We start from the raw sequence: 17,309 nt of genomic DNA, 5'->3' as shown, positions 1-17,309 counted from the left end.
GAGCCCCAGTGATCCTGTCAGGACATCTGGGGGAAGAGGAAGAAAAGCATCTTTTCAAATGTCAAGTGGATAAATAGTCAGGGCGCCAGATGTGCGGCCGGGAGCCGCCCAGCGGCTCCCAGGCCGGCGCCCTCCCCTCTAGCGCTGCCCAGCAAGGAGCCACCCAGAAAGGGGCTGTCCCTGCGGACGCTGGGTGGCCGCTGCGCCTCCAAGGCCATGTCCCCGGGGAGGCCCCCGGTCCCAGGAGGCCCAAGCCCTCTGCGGAGGAGTAGTGGGTGACTATGCTGGTGGCGGCGGTGCACCCCTCCCCATAAGTAGCCATTTGGGAAGAGGGATGGGACAGGGAGTGGGTCCCTGTGGCAGACCCGGAACGGGCCCACGGCCCTCCCAAAAGGGGAAGCCGCAGGGGGCTCGGCGCCGGGCCAGCTTGGCCGAGTGCAGCCACCTGGAATGGTCTCTGGGGATGGGAATCCCCAACCCCTCCCCCCGAAGGAAAAAGGAACAGTCGCAGAAGAGGCAGGTTCTGGAGCGGGGTTCCGCCCACAAGCAGCGCGGGTCAGGCTGGCGGCCCCAGGCCCGGCCCATAGGCACGTTTAATAGGATTCCCGTGGATGTTTCAAGTGGGTAGGACAGGCCTGTCCCCACCGCCACCCTGGAGGGGCTCCCGGCTCCTGCCTCGTCCCACAGCTCCACATGAGGTATTGTGCTCTCCCCGCCCCCCCAGGCCGAGCCCCCTCCCTCCTCTTCCCCAGCACGCGGGTGGCTGGGCTGGGCGCACCCGCTGGGGGGCGGCCCGGGGCCCTATGTGGCGTCCAGCTCAAAGACACCATCGCTGGTCGGCGTGGTGAAGAAGGAGGGTGGGTCGGAGGCGGCCGACTCCTGCCCCCCGCTGCCCCCATCCCGGGCGCGCCGCTCCTCCAGACGCAGGCTGCGCTCGAAGTCCAGCAGCTGCCCCATGAAGTTGAAATTGGGCGAGATGTTGGACTTCTTCCGCTTGACCAGGTCGTAGGCGTCGTTGAGCGAGAGGTGGCGCTTCTGCATGAGGTAGGCCACGGTGACGGTGACGGAGCGGCTGACGCCCGCCAGGCAGTGAACGAGCACCCCGCAGTTCTGGGACAAGGCCTCGTCTAGGTGGGGGCAGAGGGGGGCCCGCGTGAGGTGCGGGTGGTGGCCTTCCGGGGGGGTCCCTGGCAGTCCCCGCCCCATCCTCCGAGCTGGGGAGCTGCTCCAGTGGTGCCCGGCCCCCGCAGGGCCATCCCGGCTCGGGGCTCTGGGGAGGCAGCTGAGCCTGGAGGAGCCCAGGTGAGGGACAGGGAAGACGTGGGAGAGGCCAGCAGCCAGGCCCGGGGCTGGGGAGGGAGGGGGGAGTGCAGAGCGGCCTCACCAATGAACGCGATGGCCTCCGGGAAGAACTGGGACAAGTTCTGGCTCCAGTGGTCCGAGATGGGGATCTGCTTGTAGTGAAAGTCGCCGTTCTTCTCGAAGAGGTTAGGCAGGTTTGGGGTGACATTGAGGATGTAGCGGATGCCCAGCTTGGCCAAGCTCTCCACGTTGGCCGAATCCCGGGCACTGCCCAGGTAGAGGTTGGGCAGGATCTGGACGGGGAAGGATGGCAGCAGCCCCGCTGGGGGGGGCGTGGCACCCTCCGAATCCAGGCCACAGCTCATGGAGTCTCGGTCAGGCTCGGATTCCGCGTCGGAGCAGTCGGAGCCCAGGCACAGGCCACCGAGCCCCACCACTGGGCTGGGCACCGGAGCTGTGCTTGGGCCCCCACGGCTGTCAAGGCTGGTCTCACATAGGTGAGGGCACTCGGCCTGGAATCTGCTGAAGCCACCTGGGAGGGGACAAGGGGAGGATCCCGTTGATCTGGCCTCCTGGGTAGCCGAGTGCCCTGGCTGGGGATAGGGACCCCGACCCTGGACAATTCCGATGCCTGAGGGGGCTGGCAGATGTCTCCAAAGGGAACTCGAAAGCCAGCAGTCTGACCTATACTGGTCTCCCGTGTGGTGTGCTCAGCACTGGTGGCAGCTGCAAGGCGCCAGGCTGGGGCAGAGCCACCAAAGGGGATCTTACACCCCCCCAGGGCCAAGCCAAGGCAGGCACGAGGGCTCAACAGAGTTTAGATGTACTGCCAGCCTTGGGGAGGACAGCGGCCATCAGTTAAAGGAGAGGAAAGATTCAGATGTGAGTTCTCTGCCTGGGGGGTCTCCTGACCCAGGTCTACCAGGAGCACCCCGAGGCCAGGGGCTGGGTTACAGCCGTGTCTGCGCTCTCCTCAGGGATGAGGTCGACCCCAAGGGGCAGAGAGCCTGGGAGAGAGTGCAACGCTCCACCTGGATGGTCCCAAAGTCCCAAGAAGTGAACATCTCCATCTACAAACAACTACTATTTCCCTGGGGATGGGGGTGGGGGCCTGGAAATTTGACACTTTATGTATTTCTACGTCCCTGTGCATTCAGAATGGAGCAACGGACGACAGGCCAATGACCCTCCTGGATGGGGAGGTGGGGACAACTGGCTCTGTAGGTTCATGGGAATCTCGTCCCTACCCTGGATCTCTGGGGGTGTTTGGCTTGGCAAGGAGCCAACATGCCTGTATCAGCCCATCTCCCCTCCACCCCCAAGCCCTGCCATGACCATGGCAGGCAGGGGAGGGGGGAGCTCTCTGCCTCCTCCTGCCTTCACTGCTTCTCTCCCTCTCTCTTCCCCTCCCCCTTCCAGACCCTTTGCTGAGCGGGATTTGTCCTCTTGTGGCTCCAGCCTCCTTCACCCATGGCTGAGCAGCTGGGGGAGGGGGTGATATGATGGGATGGGGGCTGGGAGCCCGATCTGGGTATTCCATTCTTGAGCATCCAGGGAGCCAGGTCAGGGCAGATTCTCCCCATTTTCCAGACTCAGAAACTGGGGCTCCCAAGAGTGAAGGACTTCCCCAAGGTCATGCTCAGGGGAGGGAAACCTCACCTCCACTTTAGACAAAATGAGGCTGGGCCTGCCCAAGGTCAAATGAATCATGAATGTCCTCAGAAGGTGGGGCCCGGCCCTCCCTGGGCTGGGGTCCTCCCCGGGCTGGTGCCCGCCGGCCACCACCCGCACCTACCCTGTAGGTAGTAGGCCAGGTAGCCTTCCTCCCGCAGCTTCTGGAGCAGGGTGCCCAGCACCGACTCGGCCTCCCACTCCTCGGCCTCGGCCTCAGCCTCCCCGCGCCGGTGCCGGCCCCCGCCCTGGTCGTACAGGAGCACCGGAGCGGGCGGGGGCGGCTGCAGCGGCGGCCCAGGCAGGAGCGCGCGCACCGACAGGCTCCCCCGCCGCAGGCGGCGCAGCAGCAGCGCGGGCAGGGCCACGCTCAGCGCCCCACCGATGCGCGCCGACTCGTACAGCTCGCGGCTGCGGCAGTCCAGGAGCAGCAGCCGCGGCCGCGGGGGCGACAGCTCCCGGCGCAGCCACAGGCACGAGCGGCCCAGACCCTCCATGGGCTCGCGGCTGCTGGCACGTCGGGCCCCGAGAGCTGCAGAGAGAGGGAAGGCGCGCGACGTGAGCTCGCGTCCTTCGCGCCCGGCCGCCAACGGGCGCGGGCCCGGGGGCCAAGACGGGAAGCCAGGCCCGGGTCCTGAAGGCGGGCGCCGAGGGTCCCGCAGGGACGCCCCTCTACTGCCTGATTCTCTTCTCGTACCCCTCCTACAGTAAGGATACGCAGAAAGGCGCCCCTTGCACCCCAGGCAGCCACTCGGCGTTGCTTCCCGTCCCAGGAAGGGAAGTGAGAGGTCCCCCAGAAGAGGAAGGCTGGGGGTCCAACGGCCCCTTCGAGAGCCGCCGTGGGTCCCTTCCTGGCCACTCCTGGGGGCCCAAGGCCGCGGCCATCTCCCCCCACACCCCCTTTCTGCGTCCGTCTCTCACTCTGCCTGCCCGCAGTCACTCCCCACGTTCGAGCTTCCGACTTGGGGGGCGTGTGCGCGTGAGAGGGGGTCCAGGCCGAGATCTCCCGCATGGCCAGGCGGGCCCGGGTAATAGAGGTGGTGCCGAGGTGCTGGACCTCGGCCGGCCGGACCTTTCGGAGCTGCCCTCCTCCCCCCCGTAGAAAACAAAAGGAGAGAGACCTGGAGCGTGATCCCGCGGCGAGCGGCCGCGCGCGGACGTCCCAGCCACGGCCACCGCGGGACGAGGGGCGCCGTCCGCGGGCAGGGAGTCCCCGAGCCCGGCCACCGGGAAGAGGGCGGGGCAGCGGAGCAGGCGCGCACGTGGAGGCCGAGTCCACTGCCGCCCGCGCACCAGCCGCTTCCTGGCAGTGGGACCCAGCTTCCACCTTGGAAGCTGCTGCCTTTGGACGTGGAGTTGCCGTTTGGAGGGGCGGGGCGGCGGGGGCGGGCTCAGGGGGGCCAGCGAGCCAACGGGTGCCCTCGAAAGCAGTTGAGTGGGCCCTGCAAGTGGCGCGCTGAGCCGGGGCTTCCACCGAAGCGGGACTGGGCCAGGGCAGAGGCCAAGGGCAGGTCAGGGGCCCAGCAGGGGACCAGCTGCAGCTCCCCTGGCCGGCGCCAGTCAGGCCCCTGGAGGCAGGGGGAGGGGTGGGGACAAGAGCCCAGTGGCCCTGCCCCAGAGGCTGCCTCCAGCCCTACTCATTTGGGGTGACCATCGCGTGCCCTGACTGGACTTCAGCGGCCCCATCTATATAACAGGCCCCTCACAGCCACCGCCTTGGCTACCATGGGATGCCAGTGAAATCGTGGAGGGGAGGGGGAAGCGGGACCAGAAACCCGCTGCTGTCTCCTGGCCAGAACCCTGCCCAAGGCTAGCTGGAGGGCTGGGCAGGCAGAGGGCAGCTTCTGGGCACCACAATGGCTTCCTTCGGACAGGCCAGGCCAAAGGCCCCGGGAGCTCTGTGCTCTCAGCCCTGAAGTGGGGTGCTCTGTTCTTACCACATTATTGATCCTGGGAGCCACCCCTGGCTCCTCGTTTTGTCAAGAGCTGAGTCATTTCCACTTAAATGTCTCTCACATCTGGACATTCCCCTCTGCCCCCTGCACCGGCCTGGGTCACCATCATAGCTTCCAAAGGCCTCTCCCTACCTCCAGGCCTGTCTGCCTCAACCCCCCTCAGCCCTGCCCTGCAGCAAAGGCCCACGGTGTCCTCCATACCTTCCATGGACACAGGATGGCGAACGGGCAGGACACACCGGGCCGCTGCTTGCACAGCACTCCCAGGCCTGCAGGACAGGTCAGTAATAAACCGAGGGACCGGACAAGATAATACCAGGTGTGATAAGTGCTGAGACAATGAAACGAGGTGGGGGAGGTTTCTGAAAAGTCTGGTCTTGTCCCTTCTCTGCTTCAAGCCCATCTAAAGCAAATAGCAGAGTTGAAGGAAAATGTACAGCAGATAAGATAAAGCTCATACAGCTCAATCAAAAGGTTAAGACTCCTATAGATAAATGGGCAAAGGAAGCAGAAAAGACTGCACGAGGGAGGAAATGCAGTCGGTCCAAGGCGCTTGGGGGAAGGTTCAACCTCAGTCGTGGAAGGAAAGTAAATTTAAAAAAACAAGGTAACAACGACAGAAAACAAGGTAACACTTCCCACCTGTCACATTAGCGAAATGTTCTCAAAATGAGAGCTCCCAGTGCTGGCAAGGGTGCTGTGAAACTGGCCTGCTGCTCCATTGCTGGTTGCTAGAGGGTTCTCTGTTGGTATGGCCCTTTTGGAAATTAACTTGGTACTACGCATCCACAGCTGGGAAGAACACCACACCCTCTGGCCACTTTTGGGAATCCACCCCAAGGAACTAAGTAAAAGAAGGCAGAGCTATGCACACAGGATGAGCACCACAAGACAGGTAACTAAGGAGTGAAGGGTGCAGAGCCACTGGAGGGCCACTCTCTGGGACGGTTCAGTCCAGTGTGGCTGCCAGAGACTCCTCTCACGGACCACAAAGTAAGATGAGAAAACTTGGGAGGTAACGCTGGGGAGAGGGCAGCTTACAGAGAGCCAGGTTGCCTCGAAGGGGCCTCCAGTTGCCCCCTTCCTCCCTCCCTCCTTCCCTCCCTCCCTTCCGGGCTCAGTGGGCCTCCAGCCTGGGACATGTCTAGGTCTCTGGGCTGAGTCCCACCACATGCATCCAGGGGCCCCAGACAGCTGGGCTGGGTCCCCTTGCCCCTAGTCCCAGCCTCCTCTGCAGCCTGTCCTGATTCTGCTCCTTCTTCAGCCATCCCCCCTCCCCACAAGGTTTCTGTCTCCCTCCTCTGTGCTCCAGGGCTCAGTTCCCAGAGGTTGCCAGCTGGGCCGGAGCGGAGTGGGGGGCATTTCCTTTCCCTCACATCCTAGCTCCCAGAGACAGAGGTTGGCTGCCACCTGCCCATGGGCCCCAAGCCTGGGGACTCCCTCCAGGCCTGCCGCAGCTGTGGGCAGGAGCCTGGGGTGGGCAGGGGTTGAAGGCACCAAGGGGTTCTGCAACATGCCAGCCTGGGGTGTCTGGCTTGGCAGAGTCGTGGGCAGTGGGGGTGGCAGCACCCGACAGGGAGGTGGAGAGATACGTGTCCCCACCCGCCCTGTCCTGAGGGCTCAGCGTGGTTGGAGAGACGGTCGCCAACCCCGCTGGAGGTAGGAGCTCCTGAGGTGCCTAGCCCTGCTTTCTGGAGAGGGCTCCCTGGGGGAGGTGACCGGAGCCGGGCTGGGAAGCTGAGGATGAGAAGGGAGGCAACTTCTGCAAGGGTGAGGGGAGAGGAAACTAGGCTCCAAGAAACCCTAACCCCCGCCCCCGGGCTGGGGTTCTGCGGGGCCTGCGCCTCGCAACGCCCGAGGAGGGGCTCCCCTGAGCCTCGCTCCGGACCCCTGCCGGCCAGCCCTCCCGCCGGGAGAGAGCGCTCAGGAGGGGGATTCAATCTCGAAAGTGAGCGCTCGCTGCCTGGCGCCAGCAGCGCCCGCTGCGCCAGCAGCAGGACAGACTGGAACCTGTTGCCACCTCCGCACTGCAGGGCTGAACGCAGCCAAGCCCCCCTCCCCCGACCCTCGCCCGGCCCGCCCGCGCTCGGGCCCCCGCAGCGCCGGCCCCGCCCCGCACCCGCTCCCCGGGCCGCGCCGGGCAGGGGGAGGCAGCGCCGCGCGCCGGGGCCTCGGCAGGCCCCCTCCGGCGGGCGGAGCCAGGCAGCGCGCTTCCCGTAGGGTGGGCGCTGCGCCCGCCGCCCCAGCTCCCGCCGGGCGCCCCCGGCCCCCCGCCCGGCCCAGCCAGTGCCCCTCGGAGGCCGCGGAAACGCCGCTTCCCGTAGGCCTCGCGCGCGCCGCGTGCGCCTTCTGGTCCCTGGAGCCTCCCGAGAGCGGCGCCCCGCCTCCCCCTCCATCCCCCCCCCCCGCCCCCCCGAAACACACGGTTCCCGCCGGGCCGAGTGGCAGAATTTCGGCTCTCGCGGCCGGGTCACATGGCCAGGGGCAGAACTCCCAGCGACAGCGTTCCTGCCAAATCCACTGTCTTTTCCACCAAATCCACTTTCCGCTGGGGATGGCTTTCTGCTTTTCCCGGTCGGTCTCCTCGCGGGACTGGGAGTTCCTCCAAGGCAGGAGCGGGCGTGTGCCCGGCCCCCAGCTGGCCCCAGCCCCCAGTGAAGGGCCTGGCACGCGGCGCTCATGGAAGAAATGCTCGTTAACAAAAGAAGGCATGAATGAATGAAACCAATTGTTGCGTGAGGGAGCCCAGGAGGGGACCGCTCCTGCTTGTTTCCTCAGCGGGTCACACACTCGCCCCCAACAGACACGCACAAGCACACGTGCACACACGGCCCTCCCCCCACCGCACAGGCAGACGGGCACACGCGGCACTCCGACTCATGCCCCCAGGAAACCCACCTACTACGTGCGTGCCAGCAACTGGGGCCCCTTTGGTCCCAGCTGGGCCGCCTCCATTTCAGTGCCTGCCTCTCCCTTCCTCTTCCCCGCCCCCTCCCCCCCATCTAAGTACGGTACCTTGCACCCCAACTGCCTTCCTTATCTCTTGGGGAAGAGGCCAAGCCAGTCGCTGGGGAGCCTCAGGGTCTGTTTAGGGAGGCACCTGGGGGGTCTCAGGATGGTGAGCTGCTGCTGCGAAGACGAGCCAGAGGCGCCTGGCAGAGATGCCACCAAATGCTGCAGCCTCTAGAGCCCGCGTGCCAGGTGTTGGGGAGTGGTGGTGGGAGGGACTCGGGATGTGCTGGGGGATGTTGAGGGCTATTTGCGATGGGGGCGGGGCAGGGTGCTGGAGAGCATGAATCCAGCAGGTGTGCATACATGTTGGGGTGTATGGGAGTGCGTGCTGGGGATGCTAGAGGTGTGTGCCTGGGGAGCGGGCCTGGCTTCAGGGAGTGGGGAAGGTCGGCCTCTGGGGTGGGGGTTAGTGTTGGGGTTTGTTCAGGGCTGGGCGGATTGCAGTGTCTCTGGGCTGGGAACGTGGGTGGGGTGTCTGTAATGAGCATATGGGGAGTTGGAGATGGTGGGGCACGGTGAGGAGAGCTATGTTAGTGCAGACATCACAGGGATGTGTTTGGCATGTGTGTGTGTGTGTGTGTGTGTGTGTGAACGCGCGCGCGCGCTCGCGCGCCTGGGTGTGTACTGAGGCGTGGCAGCGTCTGGGATGGGTGCTGGCCTGAGTTGGGGACAGTAGTGGATGGTGACTTAGCGGCTGCTGGTGTGTGCACTGCAGGGACCTGGGTCCGCGGTGCATGGTTTGTGCACGCGCGTGTGTCGGGGGGTGTGCGTGGCCATGGACACGGGAGGTGCACGGGCGGGATGTGCACGGGGGGTGTGCGGTGGTAGCACTGAGTGGATCTCCCAGGGGCGCGTGCCTGGGTCTCCTAGGGGCGCGTGCGTTGGCCCTGTGGGGTGCGCTCTGGCAAGACTTTGGGGGTGCAGGGTGGAGGAGCGCACGTCGGGGGGCGGCCAGGCAGGGTGGGGGTGGGGTGGGTGCCCGGGCGCCGCGTGCTCCGCTCACCTCCGCTCACCTCCGTTCCGCTCGGCTTTCTGCGCCGGCTCCGCGCGTCGCGGCCGGGAAGTTTCCGAAGCCCGGGCGGCGGGAAGCGCCACAGCCTCTGCCGCCGAGCGCCACCGGAGCCTCGGGCGGCGGCCTCGCTTGGAGCCGAGGGGCCGCCGCCGCCGCCGCCGCTGCGGAGGGAAACTCCAAATCCCGCCTCCGCCGCCGCCTCCTCCTCTCCCGTCGCCGTCTTCTCCGCCCCCTGCCCAGGAGGGGCAATGTCGCCGGCGGCGCGCAGGGAGGGAGCGGGGAGGGGCCGCGGCCTGCCCGGCGTCTCCCTCCACCTCCCCCGCCCGCCTTCCTCCCACCTGCAAGCCTCTGCCCGCTCTGCCCAATGTGGCCCCTCTCCGGGAGGTCCCCTGCAGCCCCCGGCCCCCAACGGCCCCGCTGCCTGGGGTCTCCGAGCTTGGGGTGCCGGAGTGGGGTGGGGGCCCTGACCTAGGTAGGGCCTGGGCTGGGAGACGGTTGCACCGAAGAGTCTCTGCTGGCACCCCTGCCACCCTCAAGAGAAGCGAAGGGACCCATCGAGGACCAGGCACAGCTTGGCCCCCAGAGCCACCTCCTGCCGCCACAGGGGATAGGGCATAAGGTCCAGCTGACGGCCCTGCAAGTGCCCCCAACCACCGGTCCCCCTGGCACTATCTTCTCCCTTTTTCATGTATCGGTCATAGCATTTTGGCTTCAGTGCCTGGAAGGGGTGGAGGCTGGACATTGGGGGTGGGGCTGGGAGGGGGTGCTGTCACCAGGCCCGGTTTGCTTTCCTCCGGACCCAAGGCCACCAGCACCTCATTTGGTCCTTATACCGGTCTGGGAGTCGGAGGAGACCTTTCCCATGCTATAAGTAGGGAAACCGAGGCAGCGGTTTCCTGGCGATCACACAGGAGTGCAGGGACAGGGCCCGAGCGGGCTCAAGGCCGGGAGAGCGTGGAGAAGAAGGTAGGCAGAGCCGGGATGCCAGCCGCCACACGGATGAGGGGCAGCCGAGGGAGGCCAGGCTTCCTGGCTAGTGTCTGCAGCAGCCTTGAGCTCCCGAGTCAGCTCCCCTGGAAAAGAGAGGAGAGGGGCCGCTTTGTTTCCTAATCCGTACATTTGGGGAAAGGCGCAGACCTCATGATCTCCAAGGGCCCTGCTAAGCTTTGCTGCAGTTTCTCTCCAGGTTGTGGGAGCTTGGCATGCCCACCCTGCCCTTTGCCCCTTTCCGGCCTCAGCAGGTGCCCACCCTTACAACCCTCCCCCTGCTCGAGCCCCTGGGCCTTTCTGGGCTGCACCCACTGGCAGGTGCATCTGACAGGCAGGCCTAAGGTGCCCTGGGCTGGGCTGACCTTTCACCTCCTCTTCAGCATCAGGGCCCCGGGGTCCAGCGTGGAATCGAACTGCCAAAACCACACCGCACGAGCGAGCAAATGAAACTGTGTGTGGGTCGTGCCGCTCGACGCCGTGCTTCTGTGACACTCCACAGTGCCAGCTGTCCTCAAGTCAGGGGGCCTTTGCTAAGAAATCAACATGTACCAAAAGCCGTGCCGTTTATCAGTAGGACCATTTTATCTGTCAAAACGTGAAAATACATGGAAACCGAAAAAGATGGGGCTGGCTTCCCTGGTGATCCTCCCATTTGGGGAAGACATACGACAGCCGTGTCGTGGCCCTGGGCACTCAGTTGGCCCCCTGCAAAGGCTTGGTGAGCTGACTCACAGAGGAGTATCTGGAAAGGCTGAATAACCAGCCCCCCGCCTCCCGCAATCCTGCACTTTAGTGACTCAGGGCTGAACGGCTGGAGGAGGAACATTTGGATTGAATGATACTGCCCCCCACCCCTGCAAAGCTCCTACCCCAGCCCTCCCACAGGGCCTCTGCTCTCCAGGCAACAAGACCCACCCAGCTCTGGGAGAGAAGACCAACACAAACGGCCGGGCCAGTCCTGGGAGCTCCCGAGGCACAGGTCTGCTCCGCCTCGGGAAACGGTGCCTCCCTCCTCGTCCCCAGGGACTTGTCTTAGGTAGCCAGGCCTGACCTGTTCCCTCTTGAGGAATAAAAGGGAGAATCTTCTCGAAGAGCGCTCGACTGAGAGGCCAACCGTGTTGGAATCGAGGTTGTTCTGAAGACGCAGCTGGGCCTCCGTCTCCGAAGCAGCCAAGCCCACGTGCTCAGATCCTGTCTGCTCCTAACAGAAATCTCGGGGTGGGCTGACGGGCCAGCTCCAGCCCTCACCCTCTCCTCTGTGGCCCTGCCCCCTCGCCCACCAGAACCTCCACCGGCAGAAAGCTGGGCGGTGCTCCGAATGTGCCAGGGGCGTGCCACTGTGGGCCTTGGGCTGAAGGCGGCCATAGCTGCGCAGGTGCAGCTTTCTTCCGGTCCGACTCTGGGTCCCTTTCCAGGCAGTCGGAGCTTTGAGGAGAGGCGCATCCCACCTGGTCCTTGCATGGAGACCCTGCTCCCCACGGGCACCGGCATTTGGGTGCACACACACGTGAGGCGTTATTTCTGGGCAACCATTGGGTCCCACTGAGAGCGATATCCGCCGCTGAATCCGCGTGCTCACGTGACAACACCCCCCACCCCAGGCTGCCGTCGTCCCTCCACCACTGGGTAACAGGCCCCACTCTGCCCCTCCTCCATCAGAGGCGCTTTAGCCAGCATCCTTTAGACGCATCTCACTACCAGTTGCCTTGCCTTCAGGAACACATTCTAGGCCCTGTTCCGGAGCCCCACCTGCCTGCAGCAGCCCCTGACAGAACCGCATCCGGACATTTGAAACCGAGTGGCCCAGTGGTTGCTCTCAGATCGGCACTTGCAGCCCAGGTGAAAGGGTGAGGGTGAGAGGCAGGCGGGGCCGGGAGGGAGCTGAGGGGAGAGGAGGGGGCGGGGCCAAGAGGCAGCTTGCGTAGTGCAGCAGCGATTGATTTCCGAGGGTCCGGGACCTCGGGAGCCATTAACAGCCCCATTCCGGGAGGGCTCAGGTTCAGGTTCAATAACCTGGTTATAAACCCCCTCCGGCCAGCTGCGCGGGCTCCCTCTCCTTGCCTTGTCCTCCCAAGAAGCAGCGCGCGCGTGTGTCTGGATATACATTACAGATGATATAATCCTTTTACCAGGAGAGAGCCAGACACCCACGCCCGTTGGCTGGACAGGCAAAGGGAGGTGAGAGGGAAGAGGCGGGAGAGCGGTGGAAGGGGAGGAGAGAGAGGGCTGAACGGGGCCAGGAGAGGGGAGCCACCACGGCTGGAAGGATAGGCCAGGAGGTTGGGAGCCAATGGCTCCAGTGAAGGCCTCTGTGAGTGGCCCACCCAGCTCCCCGGCCACAGCTCTCCGTTCCCCCACCAGGAGCGTGTCTCCTGAGTTAGGCCATCTCGTCACAGGAAGGGATGCGTGAAACAGGCAGTGCGGCCAGACCAAGGTGGGGGCTCACTTCAGCTCCCTGGCCCTGGCTCAGTTGTCTTTGGGGGGCGGGGAGGGGTCCTGGGGATGCTGAGGGTCTTTCTCATCTCTGCCCTCAGGGGTCGCCTCCCTGTATGACAGACTGAGCGCCTTGCTTCCTGCTCCGCCTTGCAGCACTGCGAGGCCCAGCTGGCTCCTGGCGCGCAGACCAAGGCCTAACACCAGGCTGGCTGGGTCACTGCTACTCTGGGGTCACTGAACACCTCTCTGCACCTCTCCTCCCACTGCAGGAGCTTTCCACCCTCTGGCCTGGTCTGGGAGCACTTCTGCAGGCCCAGCTCTGGGCCCCGGAAGCCCTAGTCAGCCCCTGACAGTGACTGGGCTAAGGGAAGACAGGAGGGAGACAAGAGCCCAGGGCGGGGACTCGCCCATGGCCTGATGGCGGTGGCGGCGGCGGCGGTGAAGCTGCAGGACGCAGGAACCGCCGTCCAGGGCAGGCGGCCGCGGCAGAGCAGGCACTGTGGGTGGGCCCCCAGGGCCCAGGCCAGCTCACAGAGCCACTTGGCCACTGGCAGGGAGACTCGGGTGGCGCCCCACCACGTGAAGCCACACAGCCAACTTGCCGCCCTTTGGAGCCCTGCTGTCGCCGAGGGACCCTTAAATAATGAAAACAGTAGCTCCTGGTTACCGTGCCAGGAACAAGGGCCATGAGCCTTCTGTATGAGGAAACCGAGGCACAGAGAGACGAGGCGGAGGACCCCAGCCTCCAGAGCGAGCACTGCCTCTGCTGTCGGGGCTCAGGTCCAGGTTGCTCTTCCTCGTAGGTTTGGGGGTGGCAGGAGCGGGGCCAGCGACCCAGCCAGAGCAAGGAAGGACAGAGCTCCCGGTTGCAGAGGGGCCCTGGGGAGCCGTCCACACAGGCCGAGGTGGAGCCCCAGGCTGTGGCCCCAAGTGCGCCCCGGCCCAGGTGAGGACTCCTCTTCCGTCACTGTCCCTTAGCCTCAACGTTGTCCCCATGCAGCGCCCCCTCGCTGCCCCCTTGGGCATTTTCCCCCTCTAAATTTAGAGAGTAGCTATTACCCCTCAGTACCTGCTTCCCACAGAGAGGAGAGCACCCCCAGGCAGAGAGACGGGGAGAAGAGGGAGGGGAAGGCCAGGGCCCGGTGGCAGCAGAGCCAGAGGGATTGGTCTCCGCCCCGAGACGCCGCGCGCAGGAAGGGGACAGCCACAGACCTGCACTTGGAGCCGGGCCCCTTGGCCGGAGGCTGTGGGGAGTCGGGAGCTCCTTGCAGGGGTCCTCAGAGCTGCCTCCCTCCATCACCATGTGCCTGGGCATTGTGGCGGGTCCCTTCTCCTGTCGGGCCTCGCCCAGTACCTAGCAGGTGCTTAGCGCTCAGTACCTGCCAGTTGGGTGCCCCCTCCCCCTGCCAGCGCCATTTCATTATCACGGAGAGAAAGGGCAGGACCCGGGGTGGGGGGCACAGAGGGTCACGGTTCAGTATGAGTCACTCCGGGGTCCCATTTGTCTCTGCTGTTAGAAACCTGGAGCAGTGGCCTGAGGCTGGTTTTCTAGCAGTGGCAGCCTCTCTTCACTACACCTCCACCTTGGGGACGTCTGTTGGGGCTGGTGTGGGCGGGGACCAGGAGGGTAACACAGAGCCCAATGTGTCAACCTGCAAGGCTTGGCTACTGGGACCTGGCCAGAGCCACAGGGAATGTGACCGTGACATCGGCCTCCCCATGGCACCCCTGACCTGAGCTGCCTGTTCTCTGCAGCCCCAGAGGAGAAAGGGGTGATCAAAGATGGAGTCCCCAAGTCTATAAGCGTTCCCAGTCATCAGAACGGAGTCACCAAGGCCCAGATGCAAACGTCCTGTGCTCCGGCTCTCAGTGACGGCCCCATTCTCCACGGCAACAGGGAGACAAGTGTCCAGAAGCTGTCTTCATCTTCAGGAAGGGGCACTTGGGGCGCTCGGAATGCTGTCTCCTTCTTAGCCTCACGGCTCCCATCACCGTGTCCTCTCCTCCACCACTGGCCCCTGTCCTTTCAGCACCACCCTTGCCTCTGCCCAAGTCCCTGAACAGCTCTCAAAAGTCCTTCCATGGGGGCTCCCCTGGTGGCGCAGTGGTTAAGAATCCACCTGCCAATGCAGGGGACACGGGTTCGAGCCCTGGTCCGGGAAGATCCCACATGCCGTGGAGCAACGAAGCCCGTGCGCCACAACTACTGAGCCCACGTGACACAACTACTGAGCCTACACTCTAGAGCCCTTGAGCCACAACTACTGAGACCATGTGACACAACTACTGAGCCTGCACTCTAGAGCCTGTGAGCCACAACTGCTGAGCCCACATGCCACAACTACTGAAGCCCGCACGCCTAGAGCCCGTGCTCTGCAACAAGAGAAGCCACTGCAATGAGAAGCCCACGCACTGCAAGGAAGAGCAGCCCCCGCTAGCCCCAACTAGAGAAAGCCCACGCGCAGCAACGAAGACCCAACGTAGCCAAAAAAAAAAAAAAAAAGTCCTTCCATGATATTTTGTAATAACCTATAAGGGAGAAGAATCTGAAAAAGAATATATATATAACTGAATCACTGTGCTGTACACGTGAAACTAACACAACTAGTAAATCAACTGTACTTCAATAAAATGAATGAATGAATAAATAAATGCTTTTTAAAAAAATGTATTTATTTTATTTTATTTATTTATTTTTGGCTGTGTTGGGTCTTCGTTGTGGTGCGCGGGCTTCTCACTGTGGTGGCTTCTCTTGTTGCGGAGCACGGGCTGTAGGTGCATGGGCTTCAGTAGTTGCAGCACATGGGCTCAGGAGTTGTGGCTCGTGGACTCTAGAGCACAGGCTCAGTAGTTGTGGCGCACGGGCTTAGTTGCTCCACGGCATGTGGGATCTTCCCGGACCAGGGCTCAAACCCGTGTCCCCTGCATTGGCAGGTGGATTCTTAACCCCTGGGCCACCAGGGAAGTCCCTAAATGCTTTGTTAAATTAAAAAAAAATCTGTGGCAAATAACACAAAATGTCAAAAAAAAAAAATCCTTCCACGACGCTTTGTGCCTTCAGAGCGGACACACCGCTGCGCGCTCTCCCACACCCTCTCCCGGAGCCCAAGGCCTCTTGGCATCACCTTGCCTCACAAGGTGGTGGCTTCTAGATGTGACTAGTCCACCTTCCTGTCAAACTCCAGGGCCTTCAAGGCTCTTCCTCTCAGCCACCCCACCTCTCACTCCCCGGTTTCGAATCCACTCCTGGGGCCTTGGGTCTGGGCGGCCCATTCGAACCCCTGCTTCTCAGTGCTTCTCTGGTGACCCCGGCCCCTTCTCCACTTGGTACCCTGCTTTCCACCTGTCGAATCCCTTACTTGCACCTGGCTACCTTCCTTCCCACGATCCTCAGTGGACAGTCCCAAGCTCCATCGGTCTCCTGGAGCCCAGCTGAGGCCTCACCCTCCCAGCGGGTGCCTTTGCCACCCAAGTGACCAAGCACGTTCCGGCCCGTCAGGGGAGAGCTCCCTGGACTTCCTGACCTTCCTGAGTCAAAGCCACCAACAGCTGTAGTCCCGGGCCCCTGGCGTCCAGGCTCAGAGGAGGTGGGGTCCTCTTCCCTCCCAGGTCAGCCTGCTGTCCCATGCCTTCAGCTGCTGCCCCGGATGCCGCCGGCCGAGGTGCCCTCTTGTCTTGCTGTCCCTCAGACCTTGGAAACCCTCCCCTCTCTGCCTTTCCCGGTTTCCTTCCCACCACTCTGGCCGTTTCTCTCAAGTGTGTCTCAGGCTCTGAGGTCCTCCTCTCCCTCTGTGTGTCCCCGGATGACCTCGGCTCCTCTCCTGGGTGACGACTGTGACGTCAGTGTCTCCACTGCCACCGGGATGACCCATGGCCCCTCAGGTGCACTGTGTGCCACAGGGAAACTCACTGTCTGCCCTCAGCTACCCAAATCCTGGCCTCGGGGGTGGCACCCAATTCACCTTTCTCTCCACCACCCCTTCGCATTGCTGGTTTCTGCTGAGTTTCCCTCCTGTCCCTGGCCAGGCCCTGGCCCCTCTTCACTGTCCGCAGCCTCAGGGCTCCGTCCTCCCCTCGTCCCCCACATGGTGGACGTGGTGATTGTCCTAAAGCAGAGGCTATTGGCGCGCCTCCTCTCAGGACCCTTCGATGGCCCCAAGTGACCCTGAGGACAAAGTGCAAGCACTTCAGCCGCTCACACCCCCTCTCTCCCAGGACACCCCTCCGGCCCCATCTCACTGCTGGCAGTCGCCAGAATGTACCAGCTGTCTCGTGCCTGTTTGCCTTATTCAAGATAAGCTCGTACCCTGAGGCTCCGGCACACACATTTTCCGGGGCCACTCTTCAGTCCGCCATGGCCGGCCCCCACCCCCAATTCACGTCAGCTCACGTGCAAGATAAATCCCGCCACGCTGCCGTCCCCTAAAGTCTTCACCTGCCACGCCACCACCACTTACTGTCACAGCCCACCGTCAGCCTGGTGAGGTCACACCCTCTTTCTTCCCTTCGCTGGGCCCACCTGGCACGGGTGGGCTGTGTACTCCCAGGCCTGGACCACTGCAGCTCTTGGACGGGAAGCCATCTCTTTGGGTTGACAGAACATTTGGAGGACAGGGACCATGATGCGTTGGTGTCTCTGTCCAATGCTTACCACCTAGCCTGGCTCTGGGATGGGGCTCCAGTAATGTGTCTAGACCCCAGGAGCAAACACATCCAAGAGCCTGGCTAGAATTGCCAGACAGCCCAGGATCGCCAGACCCTCCTGATTAACAGGCAGGAGAGCAAAGCCGGCAACCAAGGGAGGGGCAGGGAGACGCAGGCGTCACTGCCGGCCATCTCCGTCCCGGCCGCGGGGACCTCAGAGCGCGGGGCCTTGGTCCTCGTGCTGTGCTTTGGAGTCACCTCTCTGGCCGGCCCGGAACGAAGGTGGA

The 17,309-nt window shown here is 63.6% G+C and overlaps 1 protein-coding gene across 3 annotated transcripts; it reads right to left on the bottom strand.

Moving 5' to 3' along the window:
• Positions 1-516: 516 nt before the first annotated feature.
• On the bottom strand, positions 517-9,124 carry DUSP9 (dual specificity phosphatase 9). 3 transcript variants are annotated; one of them, XM_032618704.1, is made up of 4 exons: positions 8,954-9,124; positions 3,098-3,505; positions 1,385-1,834; positions 517-1,127 (listed from the first exon to the last, which is right to left on the bottom strand). In XM_032618704.1, the coding sequence occupies exons 2-4, from the start codon at positions 3,468-3,470 to the stop codon at positions 802-804; spliced, it is 1,149 nt and encodes a 382-aa protein (XP_032474595.1). In that variant the 5' UTR covers positions 3,471-3,505; positions 8,954-9,124; the 3' UTR covers positions 517-801. The 3 variants fall into 3 exon arrangements, with proteins under 3 accessions (XP_032474595.1, XP_032474594.1, XP_032474593.1); XM_032618703.1 differs by having other exon boundaries at positions 8,944-9,095; XM_032618702.1 differs by lacking the exon at positions 8,954-9,124 and adding an exon at positions 4,095-4,297.
• Positions 9,125-17,309: the final 8,185 nt, after the last annotated feature.

The sequence above is a fragment of the Phocoena sinus genome, chromosome X (assembly GCF_008692025.1).
Source record: "Phocoena sinus isolate mPhoSin1 chromosome X, mPhoSin1.pri, whole genome shotgun sequence".
NCBI lineage: Eukaryota > Metazoa > Chordata > Mammalia > Artiodactyla > Phocoenidae > Phocoena > Phocoena sinus.
The sequence above is the reverse complement of the archived record's forward strand: the minus strand, read 5'-3'. Positions and strand labels throughout refer to the sequence as shown.